Below are 23,390 nucleotides of genomic sequence, written 5' to 3' on the forward strand. Positions count from 1 at the left end.
AAAGTACACCTTGAATACTTTCGAATGTTCGTATTTTCCTATTTCCACTGCTTTTACGGCATTTGGGACAATAGTTTCGACATCCGTGTGGGACATACTATTTGGGACTCGTTTTAGAACTCCGATGAACAAGCGCTCCTTCAGTGACGCTGTAACCGTGGGTGTCCTAGACCTCATATTTTCCATAATCTTCTCTGCAGTCGCCTTCGACTTGACGTAGAGCTTCCAGTCCTGTTTAGTCTTGCGAAGTTCGCTAATGTCGTCAGAATTTGGACATAAACTATCCACGAAACCCTTACGAGCAATTGGGTTGTCTAGAGTCTCTGGTAGGTCTTTCAGTACAACGACATAGGATGGCTTAGTACTGACATGAGCATGACCACTATTGATAGAGACACTGTTGATAGAAACTTCAGTAGTTGCAGACATACTCGGAACAGCGTAGCTTTGGGCTGAGACGAAGTTCCGGAACTCTAGGCACAAGTCATTTACTTTGCGCGAAAGAGTCGCTGTAACTTCGCCAGGAATAGAGGGTACTTCATCCGGCTCATATATGACGAACTTCGGTAGCTGGACATTATTCTTATCACAGTAATCCAACACTTTCAGAATGTCCGCAAACGTATCCGCTTTCTTCTGCCTATCCGTTTGGCGGGTAGACATCTGTCCCTCGGACCAAATAAACTTCTTTGCTTCATTAATTTTCTCTTCAGGAAAAAATCCGCAACCAGTTTGGATAATGTCAGCAGACGTATTTCCTGTACTCCTTGCCCGTATAGCAAAATTTAAAACCACATTCAGGACTAGTCGATCGGGCGGCATCTTCGTACGAAATGAAATACAGCTCGGCAACGAAGGAACCTAGGAACAAAGGAAGTGTAAGGACCCCCTCAACTGTCCCCCGCAATTTACGGGTTACTTAACACCGGCGGGTACAATACATCGCTTGCGGGAGGTTCCTTCCCCTCTTCTGCTAGTTCCCAGCACGCTTCTTAACGATAAAGAATCAAAAATGGCACAATATAAAATTGAAACTGTAGATGGCGTGCCAATCTACCCGAGAAAAAAGATGGCGCTGGTGAGAATACCCAGTGAAGAGGGCTTATTCTAACAATTGGAGATGGTCATACAAATACTAATTGACAAAAAAACTAATTTTAGAGTGTAAACAACAACAAGAAAAGACCTCAAAATAATTCAGAAACTTTTTCCAAGTTACCAGCCAAGATGCAAACTCAGACACAACAGCCTTGTATATACTATAGATGGCGTTTCTAAGTAGATGAGTGATGCATATGCCAAACTAATTAAATCTATAGCCTTATGTTGCAAATATTAGAAAAATACCATCTTCCCTGAGCATATGAGTGATTCATATGCTAAACTCATTAAAAATATAAAACTATATTGTCAATGTTTGTAAGGTATAACCGTTTCTAAGTAGATGAGTGATGCATATGCCAAATTAATTAAATCTATAGCCTTCTGTTGCAAATATTAGAAAAATACCATCTTCCCTGAGCATATGAGTGATTCAGATGCTATGTTAAATCTTTAAAGCCGTGTTTCCGAAATTTACAAGGTATATTCTTATTTTGTAAATGACTGAATTGCATTCTAAAATAGTTAAATCTATAAGGTTATGATACCAATATTAAAGAGGTTTCATGCTTTGCTGCATATATGAGTGATTCATATGCTAAACTCATTTAGAAATTAAAACTATTTTGTCAGTGTTTGTAAGGTATAACCGTTTTTAAGTAGATGGGTTATGCATATGTCAAACTAATTAAATCTATAACCTTATGTTGAAAATATTAGATAAATACCATCATCCTTGAGCATATGTGTGATTCAGATGCTATGTTAAATCTTTAAAACTTTGTTGCCAAAATTTACAAGGTATATTCTTATTTTGTAAATGACTGATTTGCATTCTAAAATAGTTAAATCTATAAAGTTATGATACCAATATTAAAGAGGTTAATGCTTTGCTACATAAATGAGTGATTCATATGCCTAACTGATTCCATAACACTTTGTTGCCAATAATAGAAAACTATAATAATAGATAATAGAAAACTCATTTTTACTGAGTATATGAGTGATTCAGGAGCTAAACTCGTTAAATCTTTAAAACCGTATTCCCGAAATTTAGAAGTTATAGTCTTACTTTGTAAATGAGTGAGTGCCATTCTAAAATAGTTAAATCTATAAAGTTATGATACCAATATTAAAGAGGTTAAGGCTGTGATACTTATATGAATGATTCATATTCTAAACTAGTTTAGTATTTAAAAATCTTGTGTCAGTGTTTGTTAGATCTAACTGTTTCTAAGCAGATTATTTATACGTATGACAAATTAATTAAATCTATAAAATTATGTTGCACATATTAGAAAAATACCATCTTCCCTGAGCATATGAGTGATTCAGATGCTATACTCGTTAAATCTTTAAAACTGTGTTGCCAAAATTTAGAAGGTATAGTCTTACTTTGTAAATGAGTGATTTCCATTCCAAAATAGTTAAATCTATAAGGTTATGATACCAATATTAAAGAGGTTAATGCTTTGCTACATAAATGAGTGATTCATATGCTAAACTCATTAAAAATATAAAACTATATTGTCAATGTTTGTAAGGTATAACCGTTTATAAGTAGATGAGTGATACGTATGCCAAACTAATTAAATCTATAACCTTATGTTGCAAATATTAGAAAAATACCATCTTCCCTGAGCATATGAGTTATTCAGATGCCTTATGTTAGATGCATTATGAGTTATTCAGTTATTCGTGTTGCCAAAATTTAGAAGGTATAGTCGATACGTAAATTAGTGATTAGTATACCTTGTAGTTAGATTAAAAATTTTTTTGGCTTTAATAGGAGAGTATAGTCCTCACTGAGTAAATAAGTGATTCAGATTTTAAACTCATTAACTCTGTAAAACTATGTTGCCGATTCTAAGAAGGTATATTCCTTTGTGAGTAAGTGATTCTTGTGCTAAATTTTACCAGCCTCCAAACTATATTGCCACTATTAGAAGGCATTGATTCGTATCCTAAGCTAGTTAAATCTATAAAACTATATTAACAGTATTAGGGAAATATAATGCTTGTTGAGTAAGTTAGTGATTCAGATTTGTTAGTGATTCAGATTTTTTGTTTTCATCATAATGTGCAAATCATATGGTAGAAAAAATGTTTAGAATTTTTGTATTTTTTAAACATGGAGCATCCACTTAATTAAGTTTAAGAATGTATTTTAATAAGTACGCATTTTTAAGTATTAAGCTTGCTAAAAAAAATTTGGGTATTCAATATGAAGTCTATGTGTTTATAAATTGGTGTTTACATACACGCATAAGTGGAGTTGGGCTGTGAATCCCTCTACTTGTAAGAATTGTCAACAGCTTCACCTCCCAATACAGATATTGACAAAATACTTTCCACGCAATTTTTTCCAGTATAATCTTAAAAAACATTTTTTTTCAAACATATCTCCCCCTTCCACTAAACAGAACTCTTCTAAGTAGGCCATCGTTTTTATATTTTTGCTGTATCCTTTTTGTATTGTCCATCTTTTTATGTTAAAGTGTCATCTTGTTCGTCAATTTGAAGAGATGGTCAAAATTGGCAGAGGCTGTCCTGCTCATGAATTTAATATCCATGTTTATCTTACACCGTCTTGTGATCATACTAGCCTAGAAAGCAAGAAAAGGAAGGTTGGATGGATGCTGGTTGAATCTTGGAACCTTGGAACTTCCCCTTCACAGTAAGCACGATTTTTTTTTGCCTGCATGTAAACAGAGATTGCTTGCATGTATGTGTATATGTTGCTGTGAAAGACCGAAATTGGAGAATGTCGACAGCCACCGGTGAATGTCCGACATTGCTTTTTTTTCTCCTTGGATTTAGTCAGCTTTGCCAGTCAGCTTTTTCTGTTTTATGTAAGGTTTGATGGTGACAGGTTCAAGTTTATTAATAAAAATAGAACGTTAAAAAATGCATACATATATAAATAATACATGAAAAACAAAGTCATTCAACTAAATCTTCTAGCCTGCCCATGACCTTGCAAAGGCAAGTTGACCTAGGGGCTTGCCAGGAATAGAAAAAAGAAAGTCATTCAACTAAATCTTCTAGCCTGCCCATGAACTTGCAAAGGCAAGTTGTCCTAGGGGCTTGCCAGGAATAGAAAAAAGAAAAACAACAAATAATGCTAGTTATAAGCACAAATTAAATATAGCAGAAATACTGATAATACAATATATGTTATATATATATATATATATATATATATATATATATATATATATATATATATATATATATATATATATATATATATATATATATATATATATATATATATATATATATATATATATATATACATATAAAAATTGGTTTGAACATACATATATATACATATATACATATATATATATATATATATATATATATATATATATATATATATATATATATATATATATATATATATATATATATATATATATATATATATATATATATATATATATATATATATATATATATATATATATATATATACATATAAAAATTGGTTTGAACATTTTTTTATTTCAAAAATGTTCAAACCATTTTATGTCATTAATTATCATTTCATTACTACTCCATAAGCTTATAAATAAAATACAAATAAAAATGACAAATAATAACTTAAAACTCATAATTTGAATATATTTGTCCCTTATCTTTGTCTCTAAATATTTCAAACCGTTTTATTTCATTAATTGCCTTATCATTACTATTCCATAATTTTATTCCTCGATAAATAAAGAGGAACTTAGACCTTGTTGTGATGGCAATTGATGGTAATTGTTGTGATGGCAATTGGAGCAGACAGTGCCTTGCTTGTACGAGTATTATAATTGTGGCAATCAGACCTAACCTGTAACATGCCTCAGAAGCATAAAGGTAAATTATTATTACTATACTTAAACATAAATAACTGGTGATAAAAATCCCGTAAGCCAGCAGCTGGTACAATTTTTTGTCTTCTATACTCCAATCTCACACAATCACTATGAGATTTATTGCGGAGTAAACGGATTGCATTATTTTGGAGAACTTGAATCGGAGAACTAGAATTTTGGAGAACTTGGATTGGATTCACTAGTGACGGAAGCGTCCATAATCATGCCGAAGAACGATATAAAATGTAGGGATCACTAGTTTACTAGTGACCGAAACGTCCCTAATCATGCCGAAGAACAATATAAAATGTACAGATCACTAGTTCACTAGTAACGGAAACGTCCCTAATCATGCCGAAGAACAATATAAAATGTACGGATCATTAGTGATCACTAGTACGGATCACTAGTGACCACTAGTACGGATCACTAGTTCACTAGTGACGCAAACGTTCCTAATCATGCCGAAGAACAATATAAAATGTACGGTTCACTAGTGACGGAAACGTCCCTAATCATGCCGAAGAACAATACAAAATGTACGGATCACTAGTGATCACTAGTTCATTACTGACGCGAACGTCCCTAATCATGCCGAAGAACAATATAAATGTACGGATCACTAGTTCACTGGTGACGGAAACGTCCCTAATCATACAAAAGAACAATATAATATGTACGGATGTATTATAGAGAAACACAACAACCTTAAAATGTGATGCCGGACAAAGTTTGCGTGTTTTCTAAGCATTCCGATGTTCCCTGACAAAATCGCTGATACGTTCCCAACATGTTTCCTAAACGACAAAGTTTCATCAACTAAATACCTAAATACTTGACACAAGACTTCCTTTCAATCTCTCTTTAACCGTATTTTAATAACAAAATCCATGGATAATGTGGAGCTGTTCTTGAAAATACAATACTACTTTTAGCCGGGTGAACTTGTAGTTTATTTACGCGCATCCAAGTTGAAACTCTGTCTAACGATTGTTTGCTTAATTCAGGTAATGCTTTCTCGGTTCTTGTAAGACAAACAAGCGACGTGTCATCAGCAAACATCGCTACTGTCATTTCCTGTGGATCATGGAATAATTCACTGAAATTGTTTTTGATATTAGACACAGTTTCACTTAGATCATTTACAAAAATTAAAAATAATAGCGGTCCAAGAACAGAGCCCTGTGGAACTCCGCATGCAATAGGAAAGCTTGATAAGCGCTTTGATTCAATCTGAACATACTGTAGCTGTCCTGCTAAGATTGCACGTTGAAAGTTAAGCCCAGGATCTCTTATGCCATAAAACTCACACTTTAGAAGTAGGAGAACATGATCTACTGTGTCGAAAGCTTTAATTATATCTAAAAATATTGCTAAACCCCTTTAGGTTTAGGTTGGGTTTGGTTTTCAACCCATTTCTGAGATTTATAACCTAATTTAACCTAACTCAACCTAACCTAACTTTAACTTTTATCACCAAACCTTGCATAAGACTGACAAAACTGACTGGCAAGGTTGATTGAATCCAAGCATAGAAAAAAGGAATTTCGGACATTCACCTGTGAATGTTGGCATTTACCAGATCTCGATCTTTCACCGTAACATACAAATTAAAGAGAGCAGAGCTAAGTTACAGCAAATCTATCAAAACTTTTTCTTGAGTGGAGTGAGTTGGCAATACTGTCAGTTTTAGTAAATTATCACAAGTGTACTTGCAGCGGTAAACTGCCATATCCATTGTTTTGAGTCTTTAGGTACGGACTTTCCACCAATATGGCAAGATTTAAATCCCAGAAACCAAAGTAATGTCAATGGTCTGGTCAATGGTAATGTCAATGGTCCCAGTCTAGGAACAGTATTGTTCCTAGATTGGGGTGCCTTACTTTGAAAAAGTTGGCCAGGTTTTACAAATGGATTTTTTTCGGGGTGGGAGTGGGGGTGGGGAAGGTTTACAAAAAATCTTTAAAAAACTCATCAAAATTTTTTTTATATTCATTTTTGTTACGTTCTTACGAGTTGGAAAAACATTTCGGAAGGGTTCGAACCCCCACCCCCTGGATACAGCCTTGGAAGATACATGTTTTCTTCTAAAAAAAAATCAAATAATTCAAGGTACAAGGTTTACTATCGTTCCTAAATTGGGGTACTTTGAAAAGATTAAGGATTTTAGAAATTTTTCAGAGAACTGTCTAAGGATGGTGTTCGTTATTCGTTTTAATGGCCGTGTGTTTTAAAACAGGCTTTACGGAAAACGCAGGTCGACCCCAAGATATAGGGGTATAGAGAAAAAGTTTAAGTTAGCATGGGCTACATTATATGAATCAAAGGGGATAATTTAATCTAAAGAATAACCAAATAATCGAATACTGTCAAAATCTGTATGTCAAATCCAAGACCCGGAAGTATGAATTTGAGGAAAAGAAGAATCCGACTTCATGCGTTGTGGCGGTCTACAAAGTATTATCCCTGGTTAAGGGAGATAAATGTTCAGTTCATTTAATTAAATAAAAAAACATGTTTTTGAACTGAAAGTAAAGAACTACATTAAAAATCAAAACTAACAGAAATTATTCCGTATATGAAGGGTTGCCCCCTCCGCAATACCTTGCTCTTTAAAGAAGCTTCCTATTCTAATTTAACGGCCCCAGCCGTTCTTAAAATATGGGACAAACAGTCAAACTTTAGCGTAAAGAGCTAGGTATTGAGGAGAGGGCAACCCTTCATATATGGAATAATTTCCGTTCGTTTTAATTTTTAATGTTGCTCCTTACTTTCAGTTAAGAAAACACGTTCTTTTTATTTAATTTCTGTTCGCGGGACACTGCTCCGTAAAAATTTCTTCTAAAGTAAAGTACAACCCCCTCCACGTCAAGTTCCCTCCAGACAGTTCCATTCTTGCTGATAATCCGCCCTCCCCATAAAATTTTTTTGGACGATTCATTTGAAAAAGAATTTAATCTCTAATCGGCTTCTCGATCCCTTCGGAAATGCCCACTTCTGTAGGAATGTTTTGCGGAAATCGAAACACGTGGGAAATAGCTCTCCGGATAATTCGCCCAGAACATCTCAACATGGAAAATTGAGTTTGCAAAGATTATGGAAGACAATTAACCAGAATTTCGTAGAGGAATTCTGTCAAATCCCGCCAGTTTAAAATTTTCCCTGGAATTTTCACCACCCCCCCCCCGCGGAGACTTCCCTCACCATGGAAATGATCCCCGTGGAAAATCCTACCAGTAGAAAATTCGCCCCCTCCCCCACCCGAAAAATGTATGCATGCTTCCCAATAACAAATACTATTCGTAAACAATGGGCAAATTTCAAAACTTACAGGTCTCTTCCCACGGACTGTGGGGGTTCACTTTACCCCTTACGACGTAATTATTTGATCTTTCAACTCTACTGAACAAAATGGCTATCTCAAAATTTTGGTCAGATAACTTTAGGAGATAAATGGGCGTCGAAGGGGGACCAGTTGCCCTCCAATCTTTTTTGTCACTTACAAAAAGGCACTGTAACTTTTAATTTGCTTTTGAATGCACCCTCTCCCGATCTTTTAGGACCATTATTTCAATACAATTATCCCTGGAAAAAAATAAATAAAAACAAAACAAACACATATCACTGATCTGTCTTACGGCAAAAATAGCAGAATTCCACATTCTTGTATATAGGAGCTTGAAACTTCGACAGTAGGGTTCTCGGGTACGCTGAATCTGATGGTGTGATTTCCATCAATGTTCCATGAATTTTATGGGGTGTTTCCCTCCTGTTTCAAAAATCAGGCAAGTTTTCTCAAGCTCTTAACTTTTGATGGGTAACACTAAACCTGATGAATTTTATATATTTGGATTCAGCAATAGCCTAGAGTTTCGCTTTACTATTGAGCCCAGTCGCTCCCACCTACAGTTCGTTACCACGAACTGGTTACAAAGTTAAACAGTACATGCCATCAGTCCTAATGGCGGCCCAAAGAAAGACATGAAAGCAGTTGATACTGAATAATCACATATATAACAAACGCTTAACACTCACTTTTACTTACTTTTACTTTATTTAACATAATCAACAAAAATATAAACCATTACAAATATCACTACGCTAGAGAAAAAAAGTTTTTGCTAAAGCGAAGCGATTGCCTACATAAACATTCCCAGAAACATCCTAAACTAATAATTCAATAATAATCCTCTACCACCCCCACCCCCAGGGCAGCAACCACGATCAAAATACAATTCCAGACACTCCCCCCATCCCTTCCACCCACTCCTCCTCCAGACCTAACCCCCCCCCCAAAAAAAAAATACAGAAGAAAACTAACTAATTCCCCAAGAAATACTCTTTTAATCCATATCTTAACTGTGGAAGCTCTTAACATTCCTTAACAAAACCAAAAAAAAGGAAATTAAACAGCCCAAATTGTGACCAATCTTTATCATGAGATTAAAATTAAATATGCAAAAAGGAATAATAACCAAAAAAAGGAAGAAAACCAAAAAAAAAAGAAAATAATGAAAACCATCTATGAACCAAGATCCAAAAGACGATTTTTCGTTTTACTCTTAAATAAACGAAAGTGCTCCGCTGCCCGAATTTTCTCTGGAAGAGAACTCCAAATCTTAGGACCTGGAAATCTGTAAAGAAGTTGGTAATGGAGTTGTGATTCGTATGAATTCTGTGAAACATCTAGGGTTACTTTAGATGAAGTCTTGTGTTTTTCCGGAATATGTTTAGCATATTCGTTGAATATATCGAGGGTTTTGGGCATATTTAAAGTTTTAAGCCCCAGGCCATTTGACTACTAGCTGGTTTGAGGCTCTACCTTGTGGAGGGGGTGGAAGTGCTTTCGTGTTCTTAAGAAAATAGGTTCTAAGATAAGATTTATAGGACTTGATGGAAGGGAGTAAAGACTAAGGTTGTGAGTAAAATGAGACGGAGGAAGAGCGTGCGCAGTTGTGCTTTCCTCTTGGGACTGTCTAGTGTGCCAAGTTTCTAGCAAGAGTAATCGTATGTCAAGATGCATTCCCAATATATACTACGATGGAACATGGATAAAAAATAACTTCGTCTTATCTTCTTACATACATTTTGATAAGACGGCTGTAACTCTTGATATTTTATAATTCTTCTTTATTAATGTCTTTCCTATGTGGTTATGTGGTTGGAACATTAAAGGTGAATCTAAGTCAAAAGCTAAGGAGCATGTTAACGCCTTACTTTCCCAAAATCTTGGGATTAATACCCAATCCCGTCCGCTAGTAGAAAGTGTTTCTGGCTTGTGGTTTTTAGCGCTAAATTCAATCTTTTATGCTTAAGACTGTAATAAAAACTCAAACTTGAGTTTACGGATCGATTTATCAAAATCCAGCTCAAGGATGATAAGGACAAATTCTGTATCCTTCAGGGAAACAAGAAATTGGTTGAAAACCCGTTCAGAAGAGTAGCCGGAAGTGAATCTCCCTATGTCTATGTAACAGATGATGTGACAAAAGGTGTTCGTGACATTCGTAACTCCCTGAAAATCAAACAGAAAGAATTGAGAGAAAAGGGAGTCAGTGCTTGGATCCCCCAGTCGTCCCACCTGTATTATGCTTGATTGAAAATGAGCAAAAAGTGAAGCTGAAATGGTATAATGTCGTAAAAGTCAAATGCATAAAAAATGTATCGGAAGTGGATTAAAGTGGTTTTTTAGTATGTTTGAGTGGATTTATGATTGTAGTTAGTTGTGATTTAGCTCAGGTATCCGTGATTAAATTGCGCCCGCCTTCGGGTGATGATAAGGATAATGGTTAGAGTGAGTATGATGTCAAATATTGTTTATGTATTACTTTTTTGTTCTTATTTTTTATTTTCAAATTTTTTGGTTGTCTTTTTTTTTTTTTTTTTTTTATTTATATCGGCTCACGGAGATGGGATGCGAAGTTTTTGTTGAGTTTAGATTATGGATGAGATAAGTTTTGTATAAATTCCTCCTGGTAGGTTGGAGGAACTTGAAAAAAATCTTCTTGACATTAATAATATCTTTCGTACATTTTAGTATTAAGATCAAGATTTTCCATATTATTATAATGAACCTAAAAATAAATATTTATTTGTTCATGATCTTCCACCTTTAAATAATCAATTTAAACGACTGTCATTTTGGAATTGTAGAGGATTAAATAGCAGCTTAAATTTTTTGCATGATTTTCTTAAAGGGTCGTCAACAAATGTGTTAGGAACTTGTGAAATATTTCTTGATAAAAATAATACATTCTAACATTAATAAAATTATAAGTTTTTTCATGGTAGTCGAAAACAGAATAAGAGAGGAGGAGTGGGTATTTTTATACGAGATGTTTTTGCATCTTCTTTACGTAATGAATTCATGGTTTGGAATGTTGAGATGCTATTTGAGAGTTGTGTAGTAGAAGTGAATGATGGAAGAAATACTTTTTTGGTAATTGTAGTATATCGGCCACCATCGTCTAGTATTCAAGAGTTTTTAAGTCAATATGAGTCGTTGTTATATGCCCTCACCCAGCAACACCATCCATTTTATGTAATGGGGGATTTTAATATTGATTTAATGCGACATAATGTTTCGACATCGAATAAGGGATTAGAATTTTTGAATATTTAATTTTTACATGGTTTGTCACCTACCTGTTTACTACCATCAAGAATCTGTAATAACCATGCAACTCTTATTGATAATATTTTTACATCTGATAATTGCCTTAATACCCATATTATTTTGAATGATACATCTGATCATTGTGTTGTTGTTTCAGAATTCTCTGGGTCAAGAATGGAACTTGAAAAGAGACCAAATAAAAATTATAAAAGGGTAATTAACCAGAAAAGATAGATGAGATGAATGTAAAAATAGGACATATAGATTGGAATGATGTCCTAAATTTTGAAGACCCGAATCAGTCAATTGTTTTATTTTATAGTAAATTTAACAAAATTTTCGACCAAGCATGTTCTATGGTATTAAAAAAGAGTAAGGATTTGCCTCGCAAACCATGGGTTACTGAAATTCTGTTAAAGAGTATAAAAGAAAAAAATAGATTGTATAAGGTGAAGATGCAGTACCCAAATGAAATTAATAATGAAAAGTTAAAAAAATATAAAAATCAGTTAACTCTTATTCTCAGAGAAGCGGAAGCAAAATATTATCAAATTGAATTTCGCAAATGTGATTCACCTCGGGAAACATGGAAATTAATAAATGAAAAAATGAATAATGTTAAAACAAGAAATATTCCATCTCACATTACAAGTCATGAAGGAGTCAAGATAACTGATGAGAGAGGGATGGCAGAAGCATTTGCTGACCATTTTAGAAAAGTTGGACATGGTCTGGTGGATCAAACTTCTGCTAGAACACATAATCATATAAAATATTTACCAAATAAAGTAGATAGGACTATATTTATGTACCCTATCCGGTTCTCGGAATACCAAAAAGCCGTTACTAGTTTGAAAAATGGATTTTCGGCAGGATGTGATGGTATATCGACTTCTCTGTTTAAAGAATTAGCTGGTGTAGGCCTACTTTTTCAGCCGCTTTTATATATTTTTAATTCTTGTATAAAAAATGGATTTTTCCCAGTTTGTCTTAAAGTAGCTAAAATTTTACCTTTGTTTAAAAAAGGTGATAAAGATAACCCAAACAATTATAGGCCAATTACTATTTTGTCACCTGTTTCTAAAGTTTTTGAAAAGATAATAAAAAGTAGATTTATTTCGTTTCTGGAAAAGAACAAGTTTTTTTCTCCTAATTCGTTTTATTTTTTGAGTGGTAGATCAACAGAGCAAGCAGTAGCTGCTTTAAATAACTTCTTATCAGAGGCTACGTATGATTGTAATTTGGCGGCCACTATATTTTTTGACATAAGAAAAGGTTTTGATACATTAGATCATACAATTCTTTTTGATAAGCTGGAAAATATAGGAATCCGTGGAATAGCTCTGGATTTAATGAGATCGTATTTATCTGAAAGAAGTTTTAAAGTCCAAGTTTGTGAAGAATCATCTCATATTTTCCCGTTAGAAAATATAGGGGTACCGCAGGGGTCTGTATTGGGGCCGATACTTTTTTTTATTTATGTAAATGATCTTCCAAATTGCATGCCTTCAGGTGATGAAGTTACCAATATTGTTTACGGATCATACAGCAATTAGTATGAGGGCGGGCAACGAGCAGGACCTACGATTGTCCTTGGAGACTGTTGCTTTGAATGTAAATTCTTGGTTTCATGATAACCGATTAATACCTAATTTAGAGAAGTCGGAATTTATGGTTTTTGGGAGAAGTTCGAGGTCAGTGAAGCGTGTGTCATTTCAAATTATTAATATTGGAGCCTCCTCCATAAAAAAAGTGGATTTATTTAGATATTTAGGTATTTATATTGATTCAACTCTGCCGTTTAAGACGCATATTCGTAAACTTAAAGCAACAGTGTCCAGGAATCTCGGTTGTTTGCATATATTAAAGTTTTTGTTTCCATACCAAATCATTAGAACTTTATATTTTTCATTAATTGATTGTTATTTCCAGTATTGTCCGACTGTTTGGATGCTGACTTTCCCTTCACATTTACGAGGACTCCAAATTGTTCAAAATAAATCAATAAAAATCTTTGACTACGTTTTAGCACACACTAGGAAGACACGAGAATTACCTGAAATTAAAGCATATTTTCTATTTCTTGATATTTGTGGTTTAAAACAAATTTTTCACCTTAATTCCGGCATTTATCTTTTGAAAAATCAAATTAAAGATCATTTTTTCAATAGTATGAAACTTTTGGTTGAAAATAAACATAGCCATTTATCAATAGCTAGGATTAAGTTTCTTTTCCCGTTTGTTAAAATTGAGAGATCCAGACTAAGTTTAAGATATCAAATTCCTCATATTGCGAATAAATATAAGTTATTTGAATTAGTAAGTGAATCACCATCACTATACATATATAATAAGAAATTGAAAAAGATGGTCCTTTCAGCCTACAGTAGCGGGGATTGATTGTATTATTGATTTATTTATAAATTGTTAAGTAAATCCCATCCCTATCTCCGTGAGTCGATAGTTAAGTTATGTATGTATTTTTTTTTTTTTTTTTTTTTTTTTTTTTCTCATTTTTTCTTTAAATTTATTTTAAATCTTGTTATGTTCTTATCAAATTTTCTTTTCTTTCTGAAGCTATGATAGCGGGCAGTGTAATTTTTTTTTCCCCTATTGTTTGATAAAGGAGACATTACGAGATTCCTCTCTTCTCCTTTGTACAAAATTTATGTTTATGTTTTTGTTAAATAAAGTCAAGTCAAGTCATAGATTGGGACTGAGCAAAATTTTGAAGCCGGAAAATACTTTTCTTGTACTTCATTTTAGCAAAAGATGTATTTTGCAAGGTTTCACTTTTATAACACAATTATTTTTAAAGGTCATCAAAAGTAAGTGCCCTCCAGAGGGAGAAGGAGTGGAGGTAGGTGCTTCAAGATACCTTCCCGGTATATACTTCAGTCTATAGATCCATCCCTGAAAGTTTTATTCTAACTAGTAACACCTTTCCAAGATAGCAAAAAGTAGCTTGTCTAGAATTTTACCAAGTTTTCTAACTACCAATAAAACCAGAAATATTGTCTGATAGGAAAAGGGACTTCCCCTTATATATATATATATATATATATATATATATATATATATATATATATATATATATATATTTATATAGATTGATAGATAGATCGTGTATATCAAAAGCCCAAGAGCCATATACACACAAAAATTATGAAAAATAGAAAAATTACAACAGAGCAAATTACGAAACACACATTAACATGATACATAGCGAAACATACCTTCTGGTAAATTACCAAAAAAATAACTTTAATTCCATATATATATATATATATATATATATATATATATATATATATATATATATATATATATATATATATATATATATATATATATATATATATATATATATAATAAGTATGTCAAATAATTTCTATATGTGGCTATTATAAGTATATAAAAGGTAAATTATATATTCATATAAATGTAACAGTCTATAGATGAAAGTGATATCTAGTCAAGAAACTTATTCAAATTATTATTATTGAAATGACATTATTTTATTTTAAGGTCCGACAAGTCTTTTACAATCAATTCACTGACACTACTTCACGCAATTCGATCCTTTCTTCAGTTTACACAGTTGAGCTGTTGGCTAAACAGATCTAAAGGGAAATGGAGTCGGGGTATTGAAATGATCATCTCCAAAGAGGAGGCACATTGGCCATCAGAATATGCTGGGAAATTAATTGCTCATAAATTTGTTGACTGTCGCATGAGGGATATGATTTTATCTGTAAGTAAAAGGTTGCATATTTTTTTTTTTTTTTTTTTTTTTTTAAATAAAACCTAGAGTGCGTTCCAAAAAGACCATTACCATTAAGGTAGCGACGACAGTCAAAATAAAATATGATTCTTTTAATTGTGTAAGTAGGACTTGCTCGACCATATATATCTTGAACAATGAGGAAAAGCGGCAATTTTTCCTGGAACAGCGCACCAGCGCAGCCTAAGTAAACAGCGACGTGGCTTTCATCTATTGTTCATTTCTTTTTTTCTCGGCCACTTCGTATTGAAGACGGTATCATCCGAAAGGAACTCATTCCATTGAAAGTTCCAGTGCCCTGTTTAGAAATCAAAAGTGAACGAAGGCCAACCAGCCCCTTCCTCTCACAGCTTTTTCAGCTGCCCTTCCTCCTTATCCATCAAAAACGTCTAGTCCAAGTTTTAAGATTGCTATTGTGTTCACAATAGTCAAAAGGTCCAATAATTATGCCTCCGTGGATGATATGGCTCTCCAAGGTCTACATGTAGGTTTATAAAGGAAAGCGGGTATATTTGATCCTGCGTATTCCACTTCCTCGAAACTTTTGGATATTGACATCGGGACCGACATAATCATATATTTTTTCGGGATTGGTTAAGAAGCGGGGGGAGACTCTTAAGGGGCTTGGAAATGGGCTAAAAACTGTTCCTTCCTTATTAGTTGTATTTCGAGCGTGCTCTTATGATTCGTTTGCTATGTCGATAACCCAAGAATATTTTTCAATGGGGTATGTATGGTTTTTAGCTCAGGATTGTCTGACGGGGTGATCAATTGTTGCTCTATACGCCACTAGGCGTTGGAGAATCTAAGCAGGTCTAAAAACGACAACCATAACCGAGCAAATCAAAAGACTGTGTACATTTGATTTTTCACATTATTTACAATAGCTTGAAAATGGTCTAGGCCCTAGGGCATCGAGTTGAAATTTTAGGAAGTATTGGGGGGTGGGGTTCATCGGCAGAGGTAAATCGGAAGACACTATATGTATCCAGGTCTTCTAGATAGCAAGTCTGTCACATCTTGAAAGTGGCTGTGGCGGGAGGTGTTGTAAATTTTTTGTACTGTTTGACAAATGAAAAGGAGATGATGGGACAAGGGAAATTCAAATTTATTGAAGGTAGAGGGGAGACTGCGGGGGGAGGAGCTGTAATTTTTTTTTTGGTGTTTGACAAATGAAAAGGAGAGGATGGGACAAGGGAAAGTCAAATTTATTGAAGGTGGAGGGGAGACTGCGGGGAAGGAGTTGTAATATTTTTGTACTGTTTGACAAATTAAAAGGAGAGGATGGGACAAGGGAAAGTCAAATTTATTGAAGGTGGAGGGGAGACTGCGGTGGGAGGAGTTTTAATTGTTTGTACTGTTTGACAAATGAAAAGGAGAGGATGGGACAAGGGCAAGTCAAATTTATTGAAGGTGGATGAGAGACTGCGGGGGGATGAGCTGTCATTTTTTGTGTACTGTTTTACAAATGAAAAGGAGAGGATGGGACACGGGAAAGTCAAATTTGTTGAAGGTGGAGGAGAGACTAAACAATTTTTTTCTCCAATCCAGTCAAGGGAACTCCTTATCCATATTTAAGTAGCGACATAAATGAAAAGACACTATGTGCTGTAGCTATGGTGAATTGAGGAGGGGTTTAACGTTGAATTGTGAATCGGGGAAAAGAAGAGACCTAAATCAAAAGACACTAAGCCTATCCAGGTTGTCAACATACCACATCTGCAATATCTTGAGAAATGAAATTGACCATTGAAATGAGAAATTGAAAGTTTTATTTCTCTTTTTAGAGCGAAAATGTAATGGAAGTCAACTGGTCCCCTCTCGTGCCCATTTGGTGCTCTCCCCTCCCGCAGCCCTCATGTTCAGGTATTGTTCTTTGGCAAAAGACAGTCATACATTTTATTAGGAGTCGAGGCGAGGGGTATTGTGGGGCTGAGTAATTGGCCTAGAACACTCTTTGTTCCCTATTAATTCTATTTCGACGACTATGACTTGGAAGATAGGGTCCTAAATCGAAAGTTCCTATGTTCATCGAGGTTATCAACAGACCATATCCGCTATATCATAGGCAGCGCGCTAGCGCTGCCTAAGAAAAGAACGATGTGGGCACAATGTGTTGTTTTTTTTGGTTTTTTTTCTCAATACTCGGGCACTTCGTATCGAAGGAGTTGTCTTAGAAAGTTCGAAAAGGGCTCATTCGATTGGAAATTGGAGTGGCTAGTGCCCTTTTTAATGTTGAAAGTGGTTGGAGGGTAACTAGCCCCCCCCCCCCCCACGCCCACCATTCTCCCAAACACATCCAATCAAAATTTTGAGATACCCATTTTGTTCAGCGTAGTTGATTTCCAGATAGAAAATATGTTTTTGAGGAGGACACTCCCCCACAACCCTCGGGGTAAGGGTTTTAAGTTATGCCCTGGGGGCATATAAGGTTTTTATAGAAGATGTTGTCGTAGAAACTTCAAAAAAGGCTCATTAGGTTGGAAATTCAAAGGGCTAGTGCCCTTTTTGATAGTCGAAAGTGATTGGAGGGCAACTAGCCCCCCCACGCCCATCATTTCCCCAAACACATCCAATCAAAATTTTGAGATAGCCATTTTGGTCAGCCTAGTTGATTTACAGATAGAAAATATTTTTTTGAGGAGGACACTCCCCCACAACCCTCAGGGCAAGAGTTTTAAGCTATGCCTTGGTAACATATAAGGTTTATATAGAAGGTTCCGCTGGTGCAACTTCAAAAAGGGGTCGTGCGAAGATTAACACAAATGGCCAGTGCCCTTTTTTACCATTTAAAAGTGGTTGGAGTCTAACTCGCCCGCTTCTCACGCCCGCCTTTTCCCCAAACACATTCAATCAAAATTTTTAGATAGCCATTTCATTCAGTGTTGTGGATTTACAGATAAAAATTATGTTTTTGAGGAGGACACTCCCCCACAGCCCTCAGGGCAAGGGTTGTAAGTTACGCCCTGGGTGCATATAAGGTTTTTACTGAACGCGTCGTCGTAGAAACTTCAAAAAGGTCTCACTCGATTGGAAATTGAAATGGCTAGTGCCCTTTTTAATAGTCAAAAGCGATTGGAATGTAACTAATACCCCTTCCACTCCAACCATTTCCCCAAACATATCCAATCACAATTTTGAGATATTCGTTTTTTTCCACGCAGTTTAAAGTTCAGGAAATTATACCTTTGAGCAGGGCACTCCCCCCACAGTCTTCAGGGCACGGGATATAAGTTATGCCCTGGGGGCATATAAGGTTTTTATTGAAATCTTTGTCGTAGAAACTTGAAAAAGGCCTCATTCGATTGGAAATTCAAAGGGCTAGTGCCCTTTTTAATAGTCGAAAGTTACTTGAGGGCAACTAACCCCCCTCTCACGCCCACCTTTTCCCCAAACCCATCCACTCAAAATTTTTAGATAGCCATTTTATTTAACGCAATTGAAAGTGTTGGAAATTCGGTCTTTAAGGATGAAAAACCATCCCGCCAAAACACACAGGGGAAGGGTTTTAAGTTATGCCCTGGCATCATATAACGTTTTTATTGAAATTGATGTTGTAAAAACATCCAAAAGGGCTCATTCAATTGAAAATTGAAAGGGCTATTGCCCTTTTTATAGTCGAAAGTGATTGAAGGGCAACTAACCCCCCTATCACGCCCACCATTTCTCCAAGCACATCCAATCAAAATTTTGAGATATCTATTTTGTTCAACGTATTCTAAAGTTCTGGAAATTAGGTCTTTTAGGATGATAACCCCTTCAGAGCTTTCACTGCAAGAGTTGTATACCTTATATGCCCTGGGGGCATATAAGGTTTATATTGTTGTAGAAATTTCAAAAGGGGCTCATTTGATTGGAAATTGAAATTGTCCTTTTTAATAGTCGAAAGTGAGTGGAAAGTAATTACCCCCCCCCCTCTTACGCCCTCCTTTTCTCCAAACACATTCAATCAAATTTTAGAGATAGCCATTTTGTTCAACGTAGTTGAAAGTTCTGGAAATTATGTATTTAAGGATGACAAACCCTCCAGAATCCCCAGGTCGAAGGTTATAAGTTATGCCCTGGGGGCATATAAGGTTTTTAATGATAGAGACTCTATGATAAAAACTTCAAAAGGTACTCATTCAATTGAAAATTGAGAGGGCTAGTGCCCTTTTTAATAGTTGAAAGTGATTGGAAGGTAACTAACCCCTCTCTCATGCCTACCATTCCCCCAAACAATCCAATCAAAGTTTTCAGATAGCCGTTTTGTTCAACGTAGTGGAAAGTTCTGGAAATTAGGTCTGTGAGGATGACAACCCCCAGCTCTCGTTCGAGGGTTGTATGTTATCCCCTTGGGGCATATAAGGTTTTTATTGAAAGTGTTGTCGTAGTTACTTCAAAAGGGCTCATTTGATTGAAAATTGAAAAGGTTTTTGCCTTTTTTAATAGTTGAAAGGGATTAGAGGTCGGCTAACGCTCTCAAGTCCTCTATTTTTCCAGACACTTCAAAACAAAGCTTTGAGACAGTTATTTTGTTTACCTCAGTTGAAATATCTGGAATTTCTGACTTAGGAGATCAAAACCACCCTCACAGCCCTTAGGGTAAGAGTTGTAATTTATGCCCTGGGGGCATATAATGTGTTTATAGGAAGTGTTGTCGTAGAAACTCAAAAAGGGCTCATTTGATTGGAAATCGAAAGTCCTAGTGCCCTTTTTAATAGTCGAAAGCGATTGGACGGCTTGACATTTTTATAGTAAAGATCGATGGGGGTATAATGTATTATTTTTTTGTTGCTGTTGTTGTTTAGACCAGGGCTCTTTGTATCGAAGGAGTTGTCATAGGAACTTTGAAAAGGGCTCATTCGATTGAAAATAGAAAGGCCTGATGCTCTTTTTAATAGTCGAAAATGGTTGGAGGGAAACTAATCCTCCTCCCACGCCCACCCTCCCATTTGAATTTATGTTTAAAAACTAAATGTTGCCATAAGATTAAGTCAAAATGCACTGTGTTAATGCTAATTCCCAATTAGACATCTCAGCAGTATCCCAAGAACGACTGAGGGTTTTATGTTCAAACTTTTGGGGCTGCTTCTGCTCTTAATATTTAACCAAATCAAAATATCGTAAGTGTATCCAAGCTATCAAAGAAAGTATACAGATTTTTTGGCTAATGGTATCAAGTTTTCCATTTCAGGTCAACTAGAGGAGGTATGAAACTAAATTAAACACTACTATTTGTGTCCTGATTTTTAAGAGGGTTTATGTTGTTAAAAATTGCTGAAAATTTTTCTCCAGCATACAAATAGCAGGCCAAACTATAAATCTTAAAAAAAACGAAAAGATTTAAAGTATTATTTTATTTTTGTCTGAAAAAGACGAAAAGATTTAAAGTATTCCTTGTATTTTCTTTTGTCCAATCAGCTATAAAATTACATTCTTAAGTTATGATTTTTAGTCGTGATAATTTGTCGCCAAGGGAAGTAAAGTTCCAGGAATAAACGATTATGATGAAATAATTTGGATTAAAGTTAAACTGAACGTTCTACCCCGCCCATTAACTAATATTATTGTTAGTTGTTTTTATTTTTTACCCGGTCGAAAATCAGAGTAGCGTAAAGATTTTTTGGAAAAATTCCATGCATCGCTTGATTACCTCCAATCTAAACATCTAAATACTGGGATCCTACAAACTGGTGACGGAAAGGAACTAAACACGGGTCATCTTTCTCGGGAAGCTAATTTATAACAAATTGTTAATATCCCAACAAAAAAGGTGGTACTTCCCTTGATGTTATTTACACAAACATGCATTAATTTTATCATGGACCCAATTCCTCCCCCCCCAGCTTGGCTGCAGTTACCATTTTGCGCTTTTGCTAATTCCGATACAAGATCATATCCGCAAGTATAAATTTGATGAATTTAAGAATCGACCAATTATTGATAGTGGTCTGCTCAATTTTGGACATGGCTTTCAGAAGAGTGATGGGAAGATGTATTCGCTGCTGACGAATCGAAAAAGAAAGCCAAACTTTTCCAAGAAAAGCTTATCAATAATTATTTACTACATTTCCTGGAGGTGAAAAAGAAAAGATGTTCTAATGATAAGCTGTATGTAAATGATACATTAAAAAGTTTAATCCAACAAAAATTAAGCCTTTTTAAAGGCTTAATTAAGTTTTAAATTAAGGCTTAATTAAGGCTTAAGTTTTAATTAAGGCTTAATTAAGTTTAAAAAATTGAGTTTTTCGCCAATGAAAAACTGATGAAGCTAACCCACTAAGAAAATCTAAAAAAAATAAGATTCTGAAAGCTTTAGCCCAGTATTACCATAATAGAGTAAGCGAACTCCAAGGCCGTACCCAGTTTTTTTTGGAGAGGGTTTTACTCAATTTTTTTGGGGGGGGGGGCTTACACAAAAAAAACACAAAAACGCAAACAAAATTTGTTTGTGTCCATTTTTGTTACGATTTTACGAGTCAGACAAACATTTCGGGGGGGGGGGTCAAACCCCTACCCCCCCCCCCCCTGGATACGGTCTTGGCGAACTTTTTAAAGCACGACCGAAGCAGTGGTAAAAAAGTTAAAAATGCAGACATTAATCTTGATGTTCCCGCTGAAACTACAGCTAATTCACTAAATAAACTCCTCGCCGCTATTCTACAAGCCCTTCCTCTTCTCATGTATCATTCACTGTCCCCTAGCACCAGAACAGGATATCCCAGCAATACAACCTGTTGATGTTGAAGCAAAAATACGTAAACTAAAGAGAACTTCAATATATCCCCTTGATATTGCGATTGATTTAGTAAAAACATTTCCTGATGAACTATCAAAACCCTTATCAAGTATTTTGACACAATAACTAGAAGGGGTTCATTCTCTAAATGTTAAAAAAAGGATATGTTGCCCCAATACAGAAGAAAAGGGTTGGTCTGGATTTCTATGGTGTTTTTTTTTTTTTTTTTTTTTTTTTTTTTTTTTTTTTTTTTTTTTTTAGCGTTTATTTCCATCATGTACCCATAAAGACTTAATTATACCCATAATTGATGTAATTATAAAGAAAAAGATTAAACCTAAATATAAATAAAAAAAACTAACCTAAATATAAATAAACCTAAATATAATGAAACTAAAAATAGACACAAAATAAAAGATAAAGCAAAAATAAATAGAAGAACTGCCTAATAACACCAATTAGAACCCATACAGAGAAATGCATCTAGATAGCAAGGGATTTAATCTGGGAGGTTGCATTTGCAACCTCCTGCATTTGCAACTGACCATTATCTGCTCAGTCTCCTCGATACTGTATATAAACTACTTGACGAGCCGAATACCTGGCTCAACCTCCTTTAAACTGACCTCCAAAAGGCTTTTGATCTTGTTAGTCATAATGTTTTAGTTGAAAAATTGCTGAATGAAATTAAAGTACTTCATTTTCTAGTCAATATTATTGAATCTTTTCTGTCAAACAGAAGTTAAGTTGTTAAGTATAAAAATGTCTGCTATGATTCACTCCCTATTAATTGTGGAGTACCACAGGGTACACTTTTAGGTCCTTTTCATGATCAACAATCTTGCTAATGAATCAGCCGATCGATGGGAGCTTGTGGATGACATGTCATTGATCGAAAAATGCAGAAGAAATATTAAGAGCAGTGCAATGGAGATTTTTTAAGACGTTGCAAGTGAAGCAGTCCATTCAAAAATGAAAGTGAATTCTCAAAATTCTAACATTACTAGCCTTATTTTTCTTAAATCTTAGCCATGGTTTACAACTCCCATACCTAGTGAAATAATTACAACAAAAACTAGACTCTTAAGGGTCACACTGACGAACGGTTTGAAATGGGAAGCCTACGTTTGTTCTATTTTTAATTGGCTAGTGTATCTCTATATCTCCTTAAGCAATTTGCTAAATTTCCATGCATAAAAGCACATATCCTTTACACATCTTTTACCCGCCCACTGTTTGAGTATGCTTGCCCGGTATGGCGTTTTGGTCTTACTGTGGATCAGTCCGATAGGCTAGAAATTA

At 34.9% G+C, this 23,390-nt stretch overlaps 1 protein-coding gene across 1 annotated transcript in view; it reads left to right on the forward strand.

Moving 5' to 3' along the window:
- Positions 1 to 23,390, forward strand: part of atos (atos homolog atossa) — a 107,607-nt gene that overhangs the window by 45,118 nt on the left and 39,099 nt on the right. The window contains exons 4-5 of the mRNA XM_089105267.1: positions 3,600 to 3,778; positions 15,112 to 15,337. Coding sequence (XP_088961393.1) covers positions 3,600 to 3,778; positions 15,112 to 15,337 — 405 coding nt within the window. The remainder of the gene's footprint in view (positions 1 to 3,599; positions 3,779 to 15,111; positions 15,338 to 23,390) is intronic.

Source organism: Artemia sp. Qi Xiang Cuo, chromosome 19 (genome assembly GCF_049724085.1).
Source record: "Artemia sp. Qi Xiang Cuo chromosome 19, ASM4972408v1, whole genome shotgun sequence".
Classification (NCBI taxonomy): domain Eukaryota; kingdom Metazoa; phylum Arthropoda; class Branchiopoda; order Anostraca; family Artemiidae; genus Artemia; species Artemia sp. Qi Xiang Cuo.